Source organism: Fistularia commersonii, chromosome 6 (assembly GCF_037954325.1).
Source record: "Fistularia commersonii isolate RoL2024-O1a breed Wild chromosome 6, RoL_Fcom_v1.0, whole genome shotgun sequence".
Taxonomy (NCBI): domain Eukaryota; kingdom Metazoa; phylum Chordata; class Actinopteri; order Syngnathiformes; family Fistulariidae; genus Fistularia; species Fistularia commersonii.
Window position 1 is genome coordinate 12,169,507 of NC_141289.1, and position 21,646 is coordinate 12,191,152.

The window sequence follows — 21,646 nt, forward strand, 5'->3', positions numbered from 1 at the left end:
TGAAAGTAAAAGGCTGTCAGTGTGACATCTGTTGCAAATACAAAGGTACAATGAAACGGAAATGCGATCGCAATTTGAAAATACATGTAAATTAACAGTGTACAATAGGCAGTATTGAATAATACTTCCCATGCAATACCACCATCAAACAGAAAAATACAACAAAATATGTTGTATAAAATGCTGTTTCATTTTTTGAAAAGTGCATTTCTTTCAAGATCGCCTCAGTTGGGGACCAAATGTTTTTGAAATGGTGGCATTTAAAATATTAAAACCGGCTGGCACTAATGGTAAGAGATGGAAATCTAAAAAATGTCTGGATAAATACCGTATTACCATGACAACAAGGCTATTGTCTTTTCAAGGTTGCACTGCATGGAGTTCAGTTGCAACTTAACCAAACCCTGGTCAGTGCATCAAGCATAATTGGCCAAAATATGCTGTTTCCTAGAACAATTATTCATCACAAAATTCAAATAGACTTGTTCCCCGAAGTTGCACAATAAAAAAGGAAATAAATCAATGTGCCTTCATCAGCCTCCTCACTAAAATCCAAAGTGCTTCCAAATACAGTAAAAGAATTTACATTATGCATGAGCTCCAGGTTCACACAAGGCCAGCTGCGTGGCCCAGACTCCTTGATGGTCGAACCGCCCCATCATCACGGCGGGACCTGCCCCGTAATCCCGACTTGGCAGTCACTTAGCCCGAAGGATTTGGACTCCTTCAGAATACTCAATAATGCATTAAGGATCAGAGGGAAGTCTGCTAATTATGTACAACCCCCCCCCCCACACACACACACACACACACACATACCCACAGACAAATCATATCCCTCTCACACGAAAACCCTAAAAAGCGTAATAAACACCGTTAGATGCTGGTGGTAGTAATTAGGCATTTTGCTCTCTGACAAGATGTTACGATGTTGGGATTGTGAAAAATAAACGAGTCCTTGGCTGCGTTTACATCTCATTACGGTTCGATCCTGCAATAAGGAATTGTCAGGAAACAATATAAAATCCGATCTCATAGCCAACCATCACCTTGAAATATTTATGTCTCTGCAACAAGGCCACTGGCTGCTGCAGCATTTTAGATAAACATTTCCAGTGCTTGTACAGTGGGGACCCTCACCCTTACCACCCCCACTTTCATCCCTCCATCAGCGAAGGGATGCTGACCTCCAAGACTGCGTAACTGTACACATCCCTGACCCAGCCGTCTTGTTTTTTTTTTTTTTTTTTTTTTGCTCTCTCACAGGACCTTTCCATTTTAAGAACTTGACGTTATGTGCATTTTTGACAGTAATTTTTTGAGGCTCTTGCTGATGAGGGGAGTGGGAGGAAGAGGCTCTACCTGCTGGGTCCAGTGGTTGGTCAGTCCATTTTGCAAGTGAGTAATGCCAGGCCCGTGACGGATCTGCTCCCGCAAATTAGCCTGAAGGCAGGTGACATAGCTCCGGAGGAGATAGTTGATATCATTTTGTTTTAAGCTTTTAGAATATCTTTGACAAGATCTCGCTTGACACCCAAGATCTCCATTCAACTTGCCATTAATATGATATTTCAAAATCTACATGGAGCATTCCTGATAACAGTTATTCATTTATTACTTATAATTTCAGCATTTTAAGTTCTTTATGGTGATATCCCTAACATTTCAATTTCCCAAATAAATCCATTAAATTAAATTGAATAACAAGGGCTTGAAAAGCGAGGAAAAAAAAACACCACAGTCCATTTTGTTCCTACTCTCCATTCTTCTTTGCAGATCAAATGCATTCAGATGGTCATTTCCCTGGTTAATTAATCTCACACGCTATTGATTTCTTGAAGTGGCCTTGCAAGCATCATCAGTAAGGACCTCCTTAAAGAACAACAATTATTACATTTCAGTAATAATGGTGATCTATTTTACTATGTAATTTGAAGTGGAAATGTATTTATGGACGAGAGTGGGTGGAGGCTCAACGAGTGTTTGTGTCTGTGAGAGACAGAGTGCATGAGAACTATACAAGGCACTAAATCAATTCAATATCTTACCAGCGCAGCCTTGGATATACACTCACAAGAACACTTGACCTTTGAGCGGCAGCCAGGGGATAACGTAAACCAAATAATAATTGAAGTATAGCAAAATCCAATCAACCTTTGTTCCTTACCTTTATAATAGCATATGCAGTCACTGCGTATTTTAAGAATAGATGGGAGTCTGCTTACTCTTCTTCTTGAAATAGTTGTAGTGATTGAAATGAGTTACAAAGAGGAAACCCGTGCTCTATAATTAAAATTCCACCATCAATATTTTTCATTGCTTGTCACTCCATTTACTGTGATTTGGTTTCAGCAAGAGTGTGACAGCCTCATCTAGTGGCTGGCTTACGCACATGCATGCTCACGCATACATACATACATACATACATACATACATACATACATACATACATATATACATACATATTCTTACACACACAACAGGACACATGCAAAAACACACACAAGCGCCCCCCCCCCCACACACACACACACATAATAAAAAATGTACCTCTATATTGAAGCCAGGGATAAATGTAGATGTAAAATGCATCAGAAAGAACAAAAGACATTCAAGTCATTGTAAATGATTTTGTTTTCAATAATCAGACATCTCACTCGTTCGGATAGCATCCCTTGGCCTGCTTCCCAAGGCCATGAATAAAAATTTCAAAACCATCTGCAGTTTTGAATCCACCACCATAATTATGGACAGTGAGGAACTGCAGATGTCACATCCATTGCCGTCTACTTCTGTTCTACATAACCTTTCACCCCAACTGCATCTGTTTAAATGTCCCCTGAAAGAGACAGTTCAAATTACTTATTCAATCAATAATATGTATTGCTCATGTACAATGCAGGATGTTATACATTTCAAAATTGTGTCTGATATAACAATGGGGCATATTATTGGTCTGGATTTAGTTATTAAATTTATTTTAGGAATCAATTCATATTAAGGCATGTCATGTCCGGACTGCTTTCTTCTTTCTGATTGGTTATGAGTTTGTAATGTTGCCCATCCCATCATTAAGAGCAGGGTGAGGTGTACAATGGGTGTGAGAGAGGAGTTCAAGGTGGTGGTTCAGGGATCAGCTCTGAGCCTTTTCCTGTTTACAGTGGTGAGGGACAGACTGACAGGTGAGGTTAGACAGGAATCACTATGGTTTGATGTTTTGCTGATGACATTGTGATTTGTAGTGAGAGCAGGGAATGGATGGTGGGAAATCTCAAGAGATGGAGGTATGCTCTGGAAAGGAGGGGAGTGAAGGCTAGTTGCAAGCAAGACAGAATACATGTTTGTGAATGAGAAGCACCCAAGTGAAATGGTGAGGCTTCAGGGAGAGCTAAAAGTGCAGGATTTTAAGTACTCAGGGTCAATAGTTCATATCAATGGAGAGTGTCGAAAAGAGGTGAAGAAATGTGTTCAAGCAGGCTGGCGTGGTTGGAGAATAATGTCAGGTGTAATGTGCGTTAACAGAATACCCGCCAGAATGAAAGGAAAGGTGTACAAAACAGTGGTGAGACCAGTGATGGTGTCTGGTTAAGAGACTGTGGCATTCAGGAAGAGACAGCAAGGAATGAGTCACTCAGAGGGACAGCACATGTTAGATGTGTTTGAGATAAAGTCAGACAGAGGGCGTCTGGACATGTGTAGAGGAAGAATAATGGTAGTGGTATCCATCATAAAAGTTGCGCATATTGTTGTCATTAGCATATGATTGTATCTCATTAAACTTCGATGTCCAACACTTATTCTGCAGGGCATGCAGTCTTGACTGCAGCTCCCTTCTTCATGTCAGCCACTTCTGCCGGAGTGTATCTTATGTGGAGTTGTTGAGTACGACACTATGTGCTGCATGCTTTTGCTCAAGCATAGTGGGGATTTTGCCTGACTAAACCAGTCCTGGTGTTTTCTGCTCCGTTGGTCGATAGATTGGGCTGCTGCCTCATCGAGCCTGAAGCTGACAGAAGACCATTTAGCATCATTGAGACATCTGTACGCAGCAAAGACTCAATGTCCCTCAGGTTTCCAGCTAGGGAACGGTGAAGATTGTCCCCATCTATAGGGTTTTTAAGCCGGGCACATTCAAACCTTTTCTTCCATGACCTCTAGGTATGGATAGTGGGACGTATTTTCACATTGAGCTCGGTTGCAATTACCCAATTAGTGTGTCCAGCACTCTGCGCCTGTCATTGCACGGGTAAGCAAGTTTGGAGCGTGGGTGTATCCAGGATATTTCGTGTTTATTTTTGAGGTGGAAGAAGGTGTTTGTGATGGTCGTGCTCAACACAGAGACTTAACACCTGCAGGCCGTTGACATTGACCTGAATGATTCTGGGACTCCCAATGATTCTTGCATGCCTTGCTGTCCTTACCCACTCTGGCATTGAAATCACCCAACAAGAAGAACTTGTCCTCCTTGGGTATGTGATTGTGAGCCTCATCTAATACTTGGTAGAAGTGGTCCTTCACGCCATCCTTCGATGGAAGAGTCGAAGCATAAATACTCAGAAGGTTGGCTTATCACTTCTTGGCCAGAGGGATCCTTAGTGACATAAGTCGTTCACTTATGCCAACTGGTATTTCTGGAAGTCATGGTAGAAGTGTATTTGTACTGCCAGTCCAATACCATGATGATGCTGTCCTCCTGTTGGGTTTCCCTTCTAGAACAAGCTGTAACCCTGCCCTACTTCATTCAGGGAGCCTTCATCTAGAAAACCTGGTTTCACTAAGAGCAGCAATGTCAACATTGTAGCAGTTAAGTTCTGCTGCAATGAGTGCAGATCTCCTTCGTGGCCTGTCACTGTCTCCATCAGTGTCCAGGAGGGTTCATAAGTTCCATGTAGCCAGTTTGAGAGAGATTATCTTCTTCTGTTTATTTCGACTGCTGGGTGGAATGTCCTGATAGGTGCAGTCGTCCACCCAGGAAGTTCTGAGTGGACAATTTTTAGGGCACCTTTTCTTGGCCCTTCCGCGATGGGGTAAGCAGTGTGGCTCCTAAATAGGGCTGCTTAGATGCACAGGGGAGCAGCTGCCACTCAACCCCATCTGCTGACGACCATAGATAACCCTGTATCGCTGGTGTGCAAGGTTCTGACTAGGAACTTCCAGCACATTCAGACCTGCTCCCGTCACCAAACTTCAACCCCTTCCGGTTGCTGGTCTCACTGAGGCAGAGGTGGATACCTGCACAAGGAGATTATTTAGAGTGCCGCTGGTGGTGCGCATGTCCCAGCAGCACTTATTCACTGCAGGAGGCTGTAATCCAGTGGCAAGGAGGGCCCACGACAACTGGCACTCTCTGGTAGTCATAGGGGGCCGCCAGTGCTCCAGTTTTCACAAGTACCCACTATCGTGTGCCACCAGCACAATGTTTTTTGGTCGGGGTGTACTCCCTTAGCCTCTTATCCTCCCAGACTCACCCACAAGGCAGTTGGGCAGAGGTTGATAAGTGCCAGGGCGTATCCACTAGGGTGGGCCTGCGCACTGTATCTATTTGGCCCACTGCTACTCCCAGTTACCATGTGTGCCTTGAGGAGGCCTGGCATGAGTCTTGGTGATGGAGAGGGTTTGCACTGGCAGGAGAAGACTGATGCATGCGTTGGCTCTTCATTCACCACAAGGGCTAGCCAGCAGAAGTTCTGAAAAAGGTAGCAAGCAGACAGGAAGCAGACATGCTCCTTCCCTCTAAGTACTTAACTAGATGCGTCACAACACTCCGTTTTCAAAGAATACACACATGCCCCCTTTTGACACACACACAGTATATGTATATATACAAACTTTACCCAAACAATAAATCTAATAGTTATATACAGTGTATACTGCATGACATGGTGAACTATTTATTGTGTTTAAGTGCTGTACAAATTTAATTTGTGTTTATAATGTAGATAAGAGATAGAATATATCTTTCTGATGTGTGTATGTATATGCAGTCAAACAATGTGGCTTAAAATTATAGCTTAAAGTTAGCTTTGGTTATATGGCAATGCATTTTGGGTGATGTTACTCAGTCGAGACAGCACGACCACGCCAATGAATGGTCATATAGGTAACAATGTGATTATTGGAATATCTTTGAAAATGACTTGGGGGTAAAAAGGAATACTTTATTGGACTGATGGGTTGGAAACTTATCTCATCTGTCCCTTATCCCTTATGTTTTATCAGCATATTGGTCAATATGCTTATAGATGTGCAGATCATTATGAGTTTATGTCCCTGGTGTGTTTGCTTCTAATAATGGGGGGGGTTATTTTTTTATCTCTTTCAGATGTTTGACGCTTTTAAAATTGTGGGATTTTTTTTCCTGTTTTTTATTTAAAGTGTCTTAAGTTTGTGTATTTGTGAATGTGCACGTGCGTGTGGCTGGTCTCCTGCATGGCTGTAGGTGGCAATGTTGCTCTGTAAGACATGAATGACTGTGTGCGCTTGTGTGGACTTCTTGTGTTATTCTTTTGTTCTTTCATGAAGAAAAAAAAAAGACAAATCAGAATCAAAACCTCAAGGAAGCACAAAAATTAAAAATGTCCGAGGGAATTTCCTCACAGTTTGCCTCAAACTAAATCAATGCAGTGTTTTAAATCCAAATCCATGAACTGTCTGAAGAACGGCATTGCTTTAGGGCATATACTTTTCTAATTTCCAAGTTATGTCCAGATGGTTAGATCGGCATTTATTAATGAATAAAACCAAATTCAAAGCCCCGCATGGCCCTCAAAATGCTTCTTGTCTTAATATTCCCCCGACCAGGCTCAGGGCAGGCCAGAATAAGAGCATATAAAGGTAAAAGCGTGGTGACAAGGGACGGCTAATAAATCTGATGAACACATTTAAAAGGGTGACAATGTGGAAAAATCCAGCTCTCCTTCACGTTAAACCTCTGCGGAGCTGTGGATTTATCATCGGCTGAAAGATGTGGAGCCTGTGCGGGAGATAAGCAGGAAAAGAGGGATCATTTATGGATACAGGAGTAGGGACAGAGCCTGGATGTCTCACGCAAGCAGGGGAGAGGACTCTCCGGGGATTGAAAACCAGGAGGATGGACTGGAGAGAAAAACAGGATTCTGTCCCTGTATGAGGCAAAAGCAAACCAAAATAGAGGTGCTGACAGATTTCTCCATCCAGACCCAGTGGGAGTGCTTATCCAGTTTTGCATTGTGAGATAAGAGGGGGATTTATTTATTCAGGTTGATGGCCCTGACACACTTTGAATGATAAAAGGGTGTGTTTGTGGAGGTTTGTGCATCCACTCTTGACATGCCAATCAGAATTATAGGTCACAGTTTAAAGGACAAAATATGTTTATCAGAAATATTTTCCTAATTTCCATCCCTTCGTCGGTGGCTGCTCCCCTCCAGGGCAACCCCGTGCACCTGAGAGCCGAGATCAAACACCGCACGGCGCATTCCCAACGAGAAACACAAGAGTCCACATCAAGCAGGAGATCCAGAATGTTTTCTCCCCATTGTCTGCGGAGAAAAACCACATCTAAAACAGGAATGAATGAAAAGGGGCCCTTTTGTTGTGGTTGTGCTCCTGTAGCGTAAATGAAGGTGTCAGGTTCTGTATGATCTGATGTTATTTTGGTACAAAAAAAAAAAGACATCTGTTCTACAGTTAGTTACATCTGTCTGAAGTTGCAGCCGGTGCAGCAGCTTCCCGTTGCGATTGATTCGTCTCGTGTGTTTGGTGTTCCGGCAGGAGAGGTTCAGGACTGCGCTGTTGGCACAGCTGAGAAGAGCTGCCGGGAATCCAGGTCTCCAAGAAATACTTAATTTCCAGGAGCTTTTGCTGATAAAACACGCTGGTTTGATTTAACTTTAGTTGAATTGATAACTGGAAGCGGCTTACAGGAAAGGCTTTGGTCAAGAAATCCATCCGAGCAACAATATTATCAAAGTCTTCAGCTTTGAAAGGTCGTGATCATCCTTTAGATTTGACAAAAGCCATTTACTTCTCATGGTCGTTCGCCATGCAAAAGACTATAATGTATTTTTCTCAATATTAGGTTTTCTTGATGGACCTGAAGAGACAGATGGACAATATAAATGAAATAGATTTCAATACATCAGTTGATATCCATTCATATCATTCACTGCTCAGTTCAAATTTCAAAGATGATCAAGACTATATTAAGCCTGTGGGCACAAAAAAAAAAAAAAAAACAGCGAAAAATACCACTAAAAAATAAAAATGTTGCCAAAATGACCCAAAAATGAACTGAAATACCAGAATAGGTCACATTTCATTACGTTGGAATTTTTTTCATTGAACTACAACCTCCTCTGACGTGCTATTTATACAAGGAATCAAACTTGGTGAAAGGTAGACAAAAACTTCATTATGAGATGGGCACTTTGAAGGCCTTATGTGATATTAACAAAATCACAACATTATATTGACCATATAATGTTACAAAAACACAAAATTGAACAAGATTGGAAAATTTACGGCAGTTTCCGAACACAAACAAACCCGTGTGTTGAGGCGTGGGCGGCCTCGAGAGACCCGAGAGCATGGATGAAAAAACAAATCTCAACAATAGAACCTACTCAAAAACAGCAAAGATCAGAGAGCGCGCAGGGGTCCTCACCGGGATGTTTGGAGATGCAGTGAAGGCGAGCGGGGATGGGGATCGGGGTGAAGGTGTGTCTGCAGGTCAGTTCACCATTTTCCTCTCCTTTCCTCTGGGAGGGAACCCAGTGTCTGTTTCAGCAGGAAGAGACTGAAGGTCAAAGCACAGACCTATTGTTTTCCCGTGTGTGACAGACGCCTGTCTATTTTCATTTCCTGCCCTCGGGCTGAAACACACTCTTAGACGCACCTGAAAATATAGGGAAATGGAAGTTTACAGATTATTGATGGATATATTGTTGGATTTTAAAAGGGGGGTGTACCCTGCCCTTAAACAACAAAGATAAAGAAACAAACAACAATGAAGATTAGTGCAGAAGGGAAAAAAATAATCAACACACAGCATGGTTCTAGAAAAAAAAACAAAAAACAATTTTAATAGCCTCAAGTAGCTGCAAGCAATATCTATATTACTTCTTAAACTCTGAATGACTTCATTTCCTAGAACTCACACAGGATTGCATCATTAGTCTTGGGTAATGCTTTCCGTGCTGATAGTGAAGATCACCCATCAATGATATGGCAGAACCCTTACAACCCTCTGAACAAACCTCTTGTGTTCCTGCTTGTTGTATCATTTCAATCTTTTTGCTTCCTCTGTGTTGGATGACTTAATCTTCTCTTGTCGTTCCGCTCGTGTTTCATTACAGTTTATGATGTTATGAGCCGTGAAGGGTTTTCATGAAAAAAGGAGGTGGAATTTGCAAGGCGCGAGGAGTCATGCAATTCTATAGATAATGACTGCTTAACGCTCAAGGGTTTACTTTGGCTTAAGCTCAGAGTACTCATTAGACATTAAAGATATATTATAGATGATTATATATATTTGCACAGTCACCAATGAGCACCGTTGGTTACACAAAATTGTGCATCTCCCAAGCTTCCTTTCCTCCTTTATTATTTACCCCATTTATCAAAGCAAGTGTGTGAGATCTCCCTCCTAAACTACAGGAATGGGTGAGATGCCTCGCCACCGGTCCACTGAGTGTGACATTGAGCTTTTTTTTGTAAGCAAATTCAATTTTCAGCAGAGGAGTCCAACAGAGAGTTTTTCTTCCAGCCCGGTGGTTTTCACTCTTATGACGAGAGTATTTCCACCTTTATTGTAGTCGAAGGGAATTCTGCTAATTTTGACCTCTGGTCATGACGGAGTTGAATATTGAGAGGTACAATCTCGGCCTCACTTGCTTAAATGTGTTTTCGCTATTGACGAATCAAATAATTATTTAGCAAGATGAGCGTACAGTGTTTCACCATTCACAATTATTCACATGACTCCGCAAATTGGAATCTCTGATGAATGTGCTGCATGATTTTTGGACCATTGACAAAAAGCGGAGAACCGGGAGGAAAACCCAAACTGACACGGGGAGAACATGGAGACTTCACACAGAAAAGCCCCTTATTGGACTCAAACCGAGGAGCCTCTTGCTGCGAGGTGGGAACCGCTAACCACCGCCCCGCCCGGATTTCAAGTTCTTCCAGTCAGATTCACAACTGGAGCGATGCTGCGAGTCAAATGTGTGCAGATTTGCTTTTGATCAGCAATGAATGACACTTATCGGCAAAAACCTCCTATGATATTTAACCACGGCATTCACTCTCCACTTGATGCTGGGATGAAGAAACAAAACATTTGGCACAGTGGGTCAGAATTTAGCCCATCAGTCAGAGTTTAGAAGAGCCCATATCTGGCATCAGTTTAAGCTCCACTCTTAGATCTGGCCTGTGTGGATTCTTGCAGCTAAGCAGAAAAAGCCAGCATGCAATAAAACAAGCTGCCGCCATTATCCACTCTATTAGGATATGAGGCAAATTCTGGCACATCTGGCCTCCCCTCTGAAAGATTGGAATAAACCTTCCCTACCTTTCAATTTATTTCAGAGTTGCAACGTTTAAATCGATGAATGAATTAGCTGCCAACTATATATGGCCCGCTATTTCTATTATCATTCAACAAAATTTGTTTACTTACTTCATTTCGATGAGGTTCCGGCAGACCGATGAGATCAGACTAATGTTTTGATACCCGCCCCCTGCCAACCATAAATTTCAGCCAAATTCGATCACGGTCATAATTGTCACACTACTGTTTTCATTCTCTGACCCCCACCAACATTGATTCGTAGCCTTCCCCACGTTATAAAAACTCCGATCTTGGATTCACCCTCAATGGAATAAAGATTTCGATTTTTTTTTAAGCCACTCCTTGAGGTTGAAGGTAATATGTGTTCCTAAATTTATCACAGATGAACTGACTTGTTCCATCTTTCATAGCCCACCCCTAATCATCCTGTCAGACAGTTATATCTGATAGACGTCAAACTGAAGTAATAAAGGTATACATGCCTGCGCGTGTGTGACAGACCACTTCCAAAGGCACAAACTTGTTTTCGCCGAACTCTATGCCAAGCAGTCAAATCCAAAAGCTATAAGTCACTGTGACTTCTCTTATTACCATTCTTTTATCTCACGATTATAGAGGCCCCTCAGCTGTGCAATTTCGATGGTATTTCTTCCTAATGAAGGATGCACATGGCCATCCAGATAAGAAAAAAGCGACAGAAATAAAGACGGAGTGAGGCTGAATCTCTCATAGCTTCTCGAACCAAACAATTCCGACATCTATTTCAGCAGATAAGGTCACACAGATAGACAGCTCAGCCCCTGAAATCTCAGGGACTCACTCGTCCCTTTGTGCCCTGATAAAGGAAACCGGTGGATGCGTGTAATCAGCATATTATTGATAGTCTTAATGAGAAAGGCTCTGAGTCACTGAAGCCATTAGCCAGAATAAGAAAGACTTAATTGTTTTGTGTGTGTGTGTGTGTGTGTGAGTGCGTGTGTGCGTCGACACATATGTGAATGTTTTGCAGTGTGCACATCTGCCCGCATTACAAAGCAGGGTAATTAAATCCATTTCCTTCGTTAGCAACTTTTTTCTCTCTTAATTAAGAGGGTTAATTACGGGCCCGGCCAGGGGTCAGAGGCATGTTTGTGCGCATATCCAATAGTGTTTGCAAGGTAGAACATGTCAACTGGCTTACAAAAAAAAAAAAAAAAAAGAGTATTCATGACCTAAATGAAAGAATTTGGTGTTTATTCAAACCTAAAATGATGTTCAAGATCAGATAGCGGCCGGTGATGTTTTCTGAATTTAAAGGGCAAGGACTATTTAAACAGAACCTCCGTGATAATCATCACCTGTCTCTGTCCACAAAATCCATCCTGGCTGCAAAATAACCCATGGCTTTTTGTTTCAAGGGTCATCCACATGTTGTGTTTTCTTCAAAAGCATCAAACAGTGTGTGAGGTGTTGAAAATGGCTCCTGTCATTGCCTCCTGTGTGGCACATGTGGATGTCTCCCGCACACCAATGGTGTGGAACAATATTTCCCAGTGTGCTCCATCGACAGCGATAATACTGTCATGGCTGCAAGACGCTAGGGGGATGCTCCCCGCTGGCTGTCGGACACACACCATTACTAATGTTGGAAGGGTGTGTGTGCCAGAGTTCTGAGATGCATTTATGCTTGCAGGCTATGTGTCTTTGTCCACACATACTGTGTGTAAAAATGGCTGATTCAGGACTCTATATATCTTTGCTTGTCAACAGGCTGCCATGACAACACCTGCAGGGGGGTAACCTCTCCCTGATGATGGCTGTATGCGGTCAGAATAAAGCATTTGCACTTTTCACTCACAGACTGAATGTTCAACAGAATGTGCAAAAGTGCGTTTTGCAGTGGAATCCCCCCTCCCCTTTTTTTTTCTAAAACAAGCATTTGTTGTAACCTGCTGAAATTAAACCTGTAGTGTGATGTAAATGAAAGATTATTATAAATGAGCCAACACGCATTTTTGCTGGGAACTTTGCATTTTTAACTTTATCTCCCAAGATTGAGTATAAGGACCCTCAAAGAGGGCTGAAAAGCAGCCAAGCTATTATGCTTATCTGCTAAACAATAGGCTGGCTTCAAAATATTTGCTTAGACTCTTTCTGCCCCTTATATTAATCTTTCTTTTTCCAGCTGTCGAAATTTACACTTTAATTAGTGTCTGCAAAAACAAAACGAAACAAAAAACAAAACACATTTCACATTTGGTAAGTCATTTAGATTTGGCATTGCTTTTAGGGTAAATGGTCTCAACTTATAAGGCACTTTACTCTCGAAAGTTTTATACACACAGAGCTGCAATTCAAGGCACCAATGGGGTCGTTGAGGGCAATTCGGGACTTATGCACAAGGACACTTCAACATGCAGACAGGAGGAGATGGGGATCAAACCCCAAACCTTCCAAATGGACGCGGCCTGTTCTACAAACTGAGCCACAGCTGCCCTCGTCGGCTTAAGTGTTGTTTCGTGCCACATATATCAGCAAATGATCCCATCCCTCAGTGAAACCTCTATCCAATATTTCACTGAATGCAAAGTTTTCTTTTCTTTTCCAAATGTTGCTACTTGCTTTGAAAGCCCTGAAGGCACCGACATCCTCCTGCGTTTTATTGCTACATCTCTTAACCAGGAATAGAGAGCCGACAGACCGAGACAATAGCAATCTGATAACTGCCAAGGATGCAAATTGCCGCAAATTTTACCTTGGCCCTACCATTTTCTCTTGTCATGGCACATCGCCGCTCCTGGATGTGAGCACTGTGAAATTGAATGGATGCTATTGGTCACTAGTAGCTGAACCCCGGTGTGTGTGTGTGTGTGTGTGTGTGTGTGTGTGGGGGGGGGGGGGCTCAGTTGTATTGGAAAGATCTATGGAGAAGTCCTTGTGTTTATCTGCTATCTGTATACCAATAAAGATTTTTTAACTGGAATGACTGAAATGAAAGCTGGATTTGATTAAGACAACCCCTGTGTTTTGGTTGATATCAGCTCAGACTTTTCGTATATATAGCATTTGATCAGCCCATAACTTAATGTGTGTTTCCAGGGAAACACACATCAAGCCCGGACACCCTGTGAAAAATGTAATCATCCCTACCTAGGGGTAGGCGAGGGGGCAGTTTTGTAGCTAAGTGAATTCCAGGCCCTGCAATTGCTACTTTCCACCAGAACCCTGTGCTCTTGTGTGAGACTCAAACTATTTATAGGCATTTGTTTGCAAACGTATTCTATTAGCATTTCATTTGTATCCTTATTTTACAAAAACAGTTTCTGCAAAATGTTCAACATCCACAGGGGCAACAGAACTATCAAAATGCCATGTGATAGAAATGTGAGAATGTGCCAATTGACCTATAAAAACCCAGATCGTGGATTCTCAGACACAACCCATATGGCACAGAGGAGAAAAAAATCATCTGACAGAATATTATCTCTTCCTGCGGAACGCTTTTTTGATGGGAACTATGTCGCTTGCATTCATATCACAGGCAGACACAGATATGTGCCCGACTGCTTCCCCCGAAAAATGTGGGAGGACTCCTGTCAGTCTTAAATGCCGACTGCAACAGTGCTTTAAATATGTAGGCTGTTCACCCGCTGACCTCGGCACTCCTTGTGCAGAGCTCATATCTTTCCATCCCGGTAATATCAAATTCAATTCCTACCCTAAAGCTACAACACAGCTACAGCCGGAGTATTTCTTCAGCAAATTAATGAGACATAATCTCATCTACTTCACTCATCCCTGGCAAAATAGTTGGTTCTCTGGTTTTCTCATAATCTAAGAATGACATAATGGTTTTTATTGCACCATAAGGCATTGAACTGCTTTATTTGTTGCAACACTCCAATAGGCCTTGTAATCCAGCCATCATATCTTTTGGTGTAAAAGAGGACTCCCTTACATAAGGACAAAGAAAACCGTGAACTCCAAAGCATATGTTAAATTCTCCAAATGTTCTCCGAAAAGACTGAGGGGAGCCAACAAGAAAATAGTTATGTCCCAAAATAATGCCCAGAGTGCTCATCAATAGCCATATGTAACAAATGTCATGCCACTGCAAAATCTCCAGCTACATTTTTCCCCGAAGCACACCAAGTGGACACCACCTAGTTGCCAGAATTTTCTTGTTCTCGTCTTTTTTTCTGTTTTTCCTCAAGGATCTTGGGGAGGGGGGGGGGGTAAAAAAAAATCCCAACAAAGACTCCCCCAGTTTCAGTGAATCTTGTTAGGGAGAGGCTTGTCACTGGGACTGGAAGTGTGCATACTTGTCGCTGTCGTTCGCCCTGCTGGTGTATCATTAGGTATGGCTTTTTATTAGCCTCTGGCGTGTAGGTGATGGGAGGGGGGGGATCAGTATTGCTCTGGCAATAAACTAACGCAGCAGTCGGCCTCACACACAGGAACAAACACCCCATTAAATCAGGCCTTCACATATTACAGTAATAAAAGCCCCTGCTCCTGCTTTTATGGGCTTTTTAATTATATCTATTTGTCTTCCTGGGCTTGTGAGCAACAGTTCATGATGAGCCCCATTTTGCAAGTACCCGCCGCCGCCGGCACAAATCTGGTGAGGGTTGAATTTAAGGGAAAAGCCCTCAAATTGGCCTGAGGCTAAGATATGACTATCTCCACAGGATGGCCCTTTATGTGGTGGCACACAGCATGGCGCCAAGTACTGCTACTTTTCCATTTCAGGCAAAGCATTCTTTGTATTGTTTGACAGACGGAAATAAAAAAAAAAAAAAAAAAAGTTTTGCTTCCTAAATGGCCACTACATGAAGCCTGAGCCATCTTGTGATGTAAAGTTTGGTCAAAACATTAAAATTCAACACAGGGCCTCAAATTGTTAAGGTTCAATCCTCATATCTTCAAAGATAATTCTCACAGAAGTCAGAACAATGCATTGATGCGCTGTAAGCTTAAATATAAATATTATGGCTAATCAGAGTTAAATCGGCACCACAGGATATATGTTGATCCTAGAGCACAGGGAATAATACAAAGAATGCAACAAATTCATACGTGCAGATTCTTTTTCTATAGTTAATCACCTCAGTTTGAAGTCGATTTCAGCCAGAAAAAGGAAAAAAGATGCTTGGTTGTAAATATTTATTGTCTTCACTCAGGTATAAGCCTTGACAGTGGGTTTGTACACTTTATAGCAAGTGACAACGACCAAGGAAGCAAGCAACACTCCAGTTATTGTTATAGCCAGTCCACATATCAGGGCAAAAAGCGGAGCTGTGGATGAAGCAGATAATGATATCCATTTCTTAGTGCCCGAAAGTGAGGCGGAGGACCAAAGGACCGGATGCACCCATCCCCGCATTGTTTGCTTCATACCTGCGTTAAGTATTTGAAGTCTCGGGGTCTGAGTTGCCTGCGTCAGAGGAAGCTTAGAAGACGCCACCAACTCCTGTTGCAGGATCCTCTGCTGCAGGAGGACAGGGCCCAGAGCAGCTGTTCCCTCCCACTGCAGATCTGGAGACAGAGTTCCAAGTCAATAGGGTTGGGGGGAAAAACCCACACCCATTTTTTTATTTTAATGATTAATTAAAGGCATTTGCCAAAAATAAATCTGTCAAAAGATCAATGTGTAATTAAGACATGTGTGCATCTTCTGCTTTAGTTGATACGGAGGGTAATTATTTGATTCTTTCATGGTGGCTCCATAAGGATAGTATATGTCTTTGTGACTCAAAGTGCCTCCCACAGATATAATCTTCTGTCAACTTTACCGGCATCTGCTGCAAGGCTTCTTGTACGTCTCTGCTCGCCGCAGCTGCTTTCGCAGCAGCTACACACCTTGTTGTCGCCCTCTGTTGCCACCCATCTGTCCGGAGTCAAACAAATATTCTTTTAGAGACACCCAAGTGAAGCTGTACGTAGCACGGCAGAGGAGACAAGCGACTGTTTGCAGGACACAACCATTCACGTAATGTAATTTAACCATTAGACAACCGGATGCATTTCACGCTCTTGTGAACCAACCTGTTGGCTTCAGCTATATATGAACATGCTTTGTGCCTTGAGTCAATGGGGACAGACATTGCCGTTGCCTTTAGACGACACGTGATGTACATCTTTGAGGAAGGTGAAAGTCCATCAGATGTATATTTCTGCAGACGAGTCAACACAAACATTAGCTTCGCCAGTATGAGGCTTGCAACCTTGTTATGTATCTTCAATGTTGCCCAATCAAAAGCAGTCATTTAAGTCATTTATCAGCAAGAAAGAGAAAGCAAGTTTCATCCGACGGTTGACAAAACTTAATACGAGTGAGAGAATTCAGTGTATAAATTTGCCTGAAGCATATTAAGCATCACAATTGAGATACTTCTTTCATTTAAAGTTGCCCCAAAAGTATGTTTTTGCACAAAGCCATGATATAATACACACAGATGAACTCCAGAAACACATGGCGAGATCTCGAGACATCCATAGTCACTGTTTTCATTGCAGGGCAGGATTTTTTTTAAGATTTGGAAGGTTTCATTTATACTTCTCTGGGGTCTGAAGTAGCAATATGGATTAATTTTATAGTATATTGAAATACGTGTCAAAATAATGAAGTCACAGCGAGCCAAAGTTATTCTCAAGTGATACTTTTTAATATCTATGGCAGGGATCCAGTGTATCCCTGCCATACAATCCTGAGAGTGCCTCCATGCCTTTAGTCGGAAAGTAAGCGCCACTGGATCCTCTGAGTGCCGTATGTCTGTCAAACAACACTTACCGAATGTACACAGAATGTGCCAGTGTAACACATGAGGAAAAACAAAACCATTTTTTAAAAAGGTTCACGACTCCCACAACTTAGCCGGTCCCGTCAAAACATCTCACACCGGCCAGATCCCTTGAATAAACGTTTGATTCATGATCTGTTGTTTTGAAAACTGTATAAACACATATTGCGCAAGCCGTACTTACCGAATTCCTGTGATCTCGGTGGAACCTAAAGACTTTAAGCTGGAAATGAAGTTTATCCTCCTGGCTTCTCTGCATGAAGTAAGACTTGGCTCCCATCAGCTTAGAATCAGCTAGACACCTTATATGGCATTCATTTATACAGAAACAGCCACTCATTCCAACTATTCATCGGACAAATAATACTCTTAAAAGGTATGCGGTACGATTTCTCAAAGTGCTGACAAAATAAACTGGAATTATGATTACACTTAAATGTTTATCATTTCTGTCTGCTGGAGTTTCAGCCTCTCACCCATGGTTGTTGATGAAGGAGTATCTCGGTTCAGATCCGGGGTCGGGGTCCAACGTGGCCACGCAGTTGTCCACATAGAGTCTCAAAGGAATGTGGTGACCCTCGAGCACCGAGGCCTCAATATACAAAACGTCATTCAGGAAGTAAACGCTGGAAGGATTCTGCGATTGCCAGTCCTCTGGAAAAACAAAAAATAAAAATCAAATACAGGAGAAATTAAAAGATGGGGCGACATTGTCTGCATGGACAAGAAATACAGATGACGGGCCAACTTCTGGATACAGCCTTAGGCAATTAGCATCTCCATCATGGCGTTGGGGGGTCTTTTCCAAATCATTGCCAGCTGCATACTGACCCTGTTTGGTCAGCAACAACTTGCAACTATCACCATGTTTCAGAAGTGTCCCTCTCGTCTATAGAAGCAGGGTCTTTCAACAGTCTACATAAAGTGGGCCTGGCCTTCAGCAACTGCAATTACAGCCATCATGGAGGAAGTTATCCAAACTGCCTGCTGAAAATCAGAGATTTCCCCCCCTCCCCCCGCCGCCATGGGGGAATATCGTCTCCGAGATTGTTGGTTTTTTGACGTGTGGCCACCTGTCATGAGACGCAGGGAGAAGTGCAGCTGCTGCTCTGCCAACACATCAGAGGCAAATGGCTTCCAAGAAGGCTTCAAGGCATCACTGCTCACATAATGCCTCCTGTGAGAACAATTACAGGGAGAGTAGATTTTTCACAAGAGAGTGGTTTTGTCCAGATGACTTTTAATCCAATAAAAATAATATTTACATGGATAGACCATAGAGACGGGAGTCTAAATCAAAGAGTCACAAGATAAATATCGCTATCCGGCATCGACAGCAGGATGAGATCTGGGCCCCGGTGAGCCAAATATACCAAAATATACCTTTGATAGTGGCATTCAATTAGCACCTCAGCGGGGTTCGTCTTAAAAATGGAGGTGCTGCCAATGGTTGCCGGGGAGTACATCAGAGAGAAGGTATAGATGAGGGCTTCTTCTGTCATCTAGAATGGGAGTGCACCTTTAAGCATACAATATAAAAGACATAACATGACAGAAAGACCCAGAATAAGTAGTCTTTAGACAATAGTTTTGGGAAGGCGTCCCATAGTGTGCCGCTTTGACAAACTAATTGCTTGAATCGCAAAGTAATTTCTCTATTAAATACTAATCTGTAAATTCTGGCCATTATGGCTCAAAGATTAAGCTTTTCCACAAAAATCTAACCTGACAATGTGGTGCCTAAAATTAGTTACAAGATAAAAATACCCAACCTCAGAATTTCTGGTTTAATTTGCTTCACTTTATTACTTCCACATCCCCAAGCTCAATTCAGGAGTAATATTTCCCAAGCGAACTTCAAATTAAGAATTATTTGCCAACACCCAACAAAGTCGTTCGCTTGCCTTAACTCAGTTGAACTCGAACAGAAGGGTAACTTAAGAGCAAGACCTGAAACTACTCAGAAAATTAAAATATTGTGATAAAGTTCCTTATGTTCTGTGATGCAATTACAAAAACGCCATACATTCTGGATTCATTACAAATCAAATGAAATATTGCAAGCCTTTTATTATTTTAATATTGCTGATTATGGCTTACATCTTGAGAAAACTCAAAAATCCTTTCTCAAAATATTAGAATATCATGAAAAAGTAATTTTTGTTTTCTCAATTGCATTACAGAAGAACTTTATCACAATATTCTAATTTTCCAGTCCTGTATAGCGTGTGGCCCTGTGCTGTAAGTCGCCCATGACCAAACCAAACAGTCACACCTTTACTGTGCTGCCACAGCCATGTAACACGCTGTGAAACTGCAGGATGTGGTCCATGGTGTCCAGTGCAGCACATCCTCCTAGGGTCAGATCATCGGGGTGAATCAACTGACCGTTTCCTGCAAACAAAGGAGTGGAGTTGGGGGGGGGGCAGCTTAAATCAGTACCATTACCTGGGGCTATTTCTTTCCCCGGCCTGGTCAATAACACTCACAGATTCGGCCACAGGACAAATAAAAAGGTTTCTTAATACGTCGCTGTAAAGATGTCAAATGAGAAACCAGAATGGCCGCTCTCGGAGTGAAGAAATAAGGGGAAATGTATTGATTACTGGAACCGGAGCCTGTCCGTTTGCCGTAATGAGCACTAAGCATCCCGTCTACACCGCTCCATTCAATTTTCCGTTTCTGGCCTCTACCTTGACTTTACTCTTCAGACACATTGGGAGTAAAAGTCGTGTTAAACGGCAATCTATCACCTCAGAACAAGAGACGGGTAGCCATTACCTAAGAAATCCTGTTTGACCTCCACGTCGACCCCTCGGTCAGCGCAGTGCACAGCTACGCTGTCAGCCGGGGCTGGCACCTGCTGCTCGAACATCACCACCGCCTAGAATAGATGTACACTGATCTTATTTGCTCTGCGAATCATAGGGGAGACCGCATGAAAATTCCATTTTTTTTCTTTTAAGAAGTACCTTTGACTCCCTGACAGGGGGGTTCAGATCTGGGCCTGGAACCAGCGCCCTCGGTGTAAATGATTGAGCTTGGACTCTGTCCCCCAGCTCCTGCAGCTCCGGAGTCAGCTCTTTGACATCCGATCCCTGCAGGTTCTGCAAACCTTGCATCTGCTCCACAAGGAGCTGGAGTGTTTTCTGTTGCACAGCACTAGCAGCTGGCTTCTTTAGCCGGTAGCTCCTGAGCCGGTAGCTGACGGGAGAGTGGGGCCGCTCACTTTGCTCAGTCTTGTTTGACTGATGAGCTGCTGTCTGCAGTAAGCCCGCCTCCACATGCTCTCTTGGCTTAAACGTTGTATTAATACTTGTATTTTGGGAACCAAAGCAAAGATTTCCACCTGACCAGAGAAGCCCAAACCCCAACAAAATCACCTCTCTGAGCCCCATGACAGAAATCACAGAAAACTGGGGGGTTTCGGAGCTTTACGGCTGCTCTGCCGCGTTTGTCTTTTGACCAAAACTACGACATGAACTTGGCTCAGACTCCGCCTTCCCCTAATGACTTGATTGGATTCCAGCCTGGATGACTGGGTCTTCGAAGCCTTCCTTTTTCCCGTCTACCTTTCGACTGAACAGAATTGCAAATGAGATGGCCGCAGCTCGGCTCTGCGCTCCAAAAGGTCAATTCCTCAGACTATTTATTACCGTCAACTCTGTATATCGTGGGATTTTAATCCTACGCGCACCGTCTTAATTTCAAAGACAGTCATGTCATATAAATGGCTATGCATGAACTTGGAAAATGGCAGAAAATTGCAAAGTCTCAGAATGGGTTAAAGGTGAAGTGTATGGTCTGGTAGATTTCCATTTGTCATGATGTTAATGAACAAAGATTGACCCCAACAGTGAAGCGATTTCACTGCCCTCATGAGACAAATCAGTCAACGCTCTCTGGGAGGTTGAACTCTGGCTTTTAGTGCAGCCGCGGTCTTGAATGTCAAGGCGATGTAGCCAACAGTTTGCAGAGCTCAGCAGAGCCGCTCATAAAATGAGGATTTATGATCATCCTCTGTGATACTTCACAAATATCACTGCAAAAGTATGTGCGGGCATTCGCCGGTCAATGATTTGTGACATGTGACGGGAAACGGGGTGTATGGCTTGAGCCAGTGAAAGGGGGCTTGTTATGAACACATTGTGAATGGATTTAATAAAAAAAAAAAACAGAAAGAAAGAAAAGAAGTGGGCCAGTTGACAACTGTGAACGGGTGAGAAGTTCAGGACAAATATATCCTGAAATGTTGCTTTGTCCTCATCGTTCCAAACATGACAGTTTTTGCAATCTTGAGGTTTTATTGAGG

The 21,646-nt window shown here is 42.6% G+C and overlaps 1 protein-coding gene across 1 annotated transcript; it reads right to left on the bottom strand.

Moving 5' to 3' along the window:
* Nucleotides 1–8,704: 8,704 nt before the first annotated feature.
* LOC147233378 (zona pellucida sperm-binding protein 3-like) lies at nt 8,705–20,732 on the bottom strand. Its single transcript, XM_086148138.1, has 11 exons — nt 20,307–20,732; nt 20,116–20,218; nt 19,610–19,728; nt 18,718–18,836; nt 18,408–18,511; nt 17,811–17,988; nt 17,519–17,636; nt 16,580–16,707; nt 16,327–16,421; nt 15,932–16,069; nt 8,705–8,757 (listed from the first exon to the last, which is right to left on the bottom strand). The coding sequence occupies exons 1-11, from the start codon at nt 20,730–20,732 to the stop codon at nt 8,711–8,713; spliced, it is 1,575 nt and encodes a 524-aa protein (XP_086004264.1). The 3' UTR covers nt 8,705–8,710.
* Nucleotides 20,733–21,646: the final 914 nt, after the last annotated feature.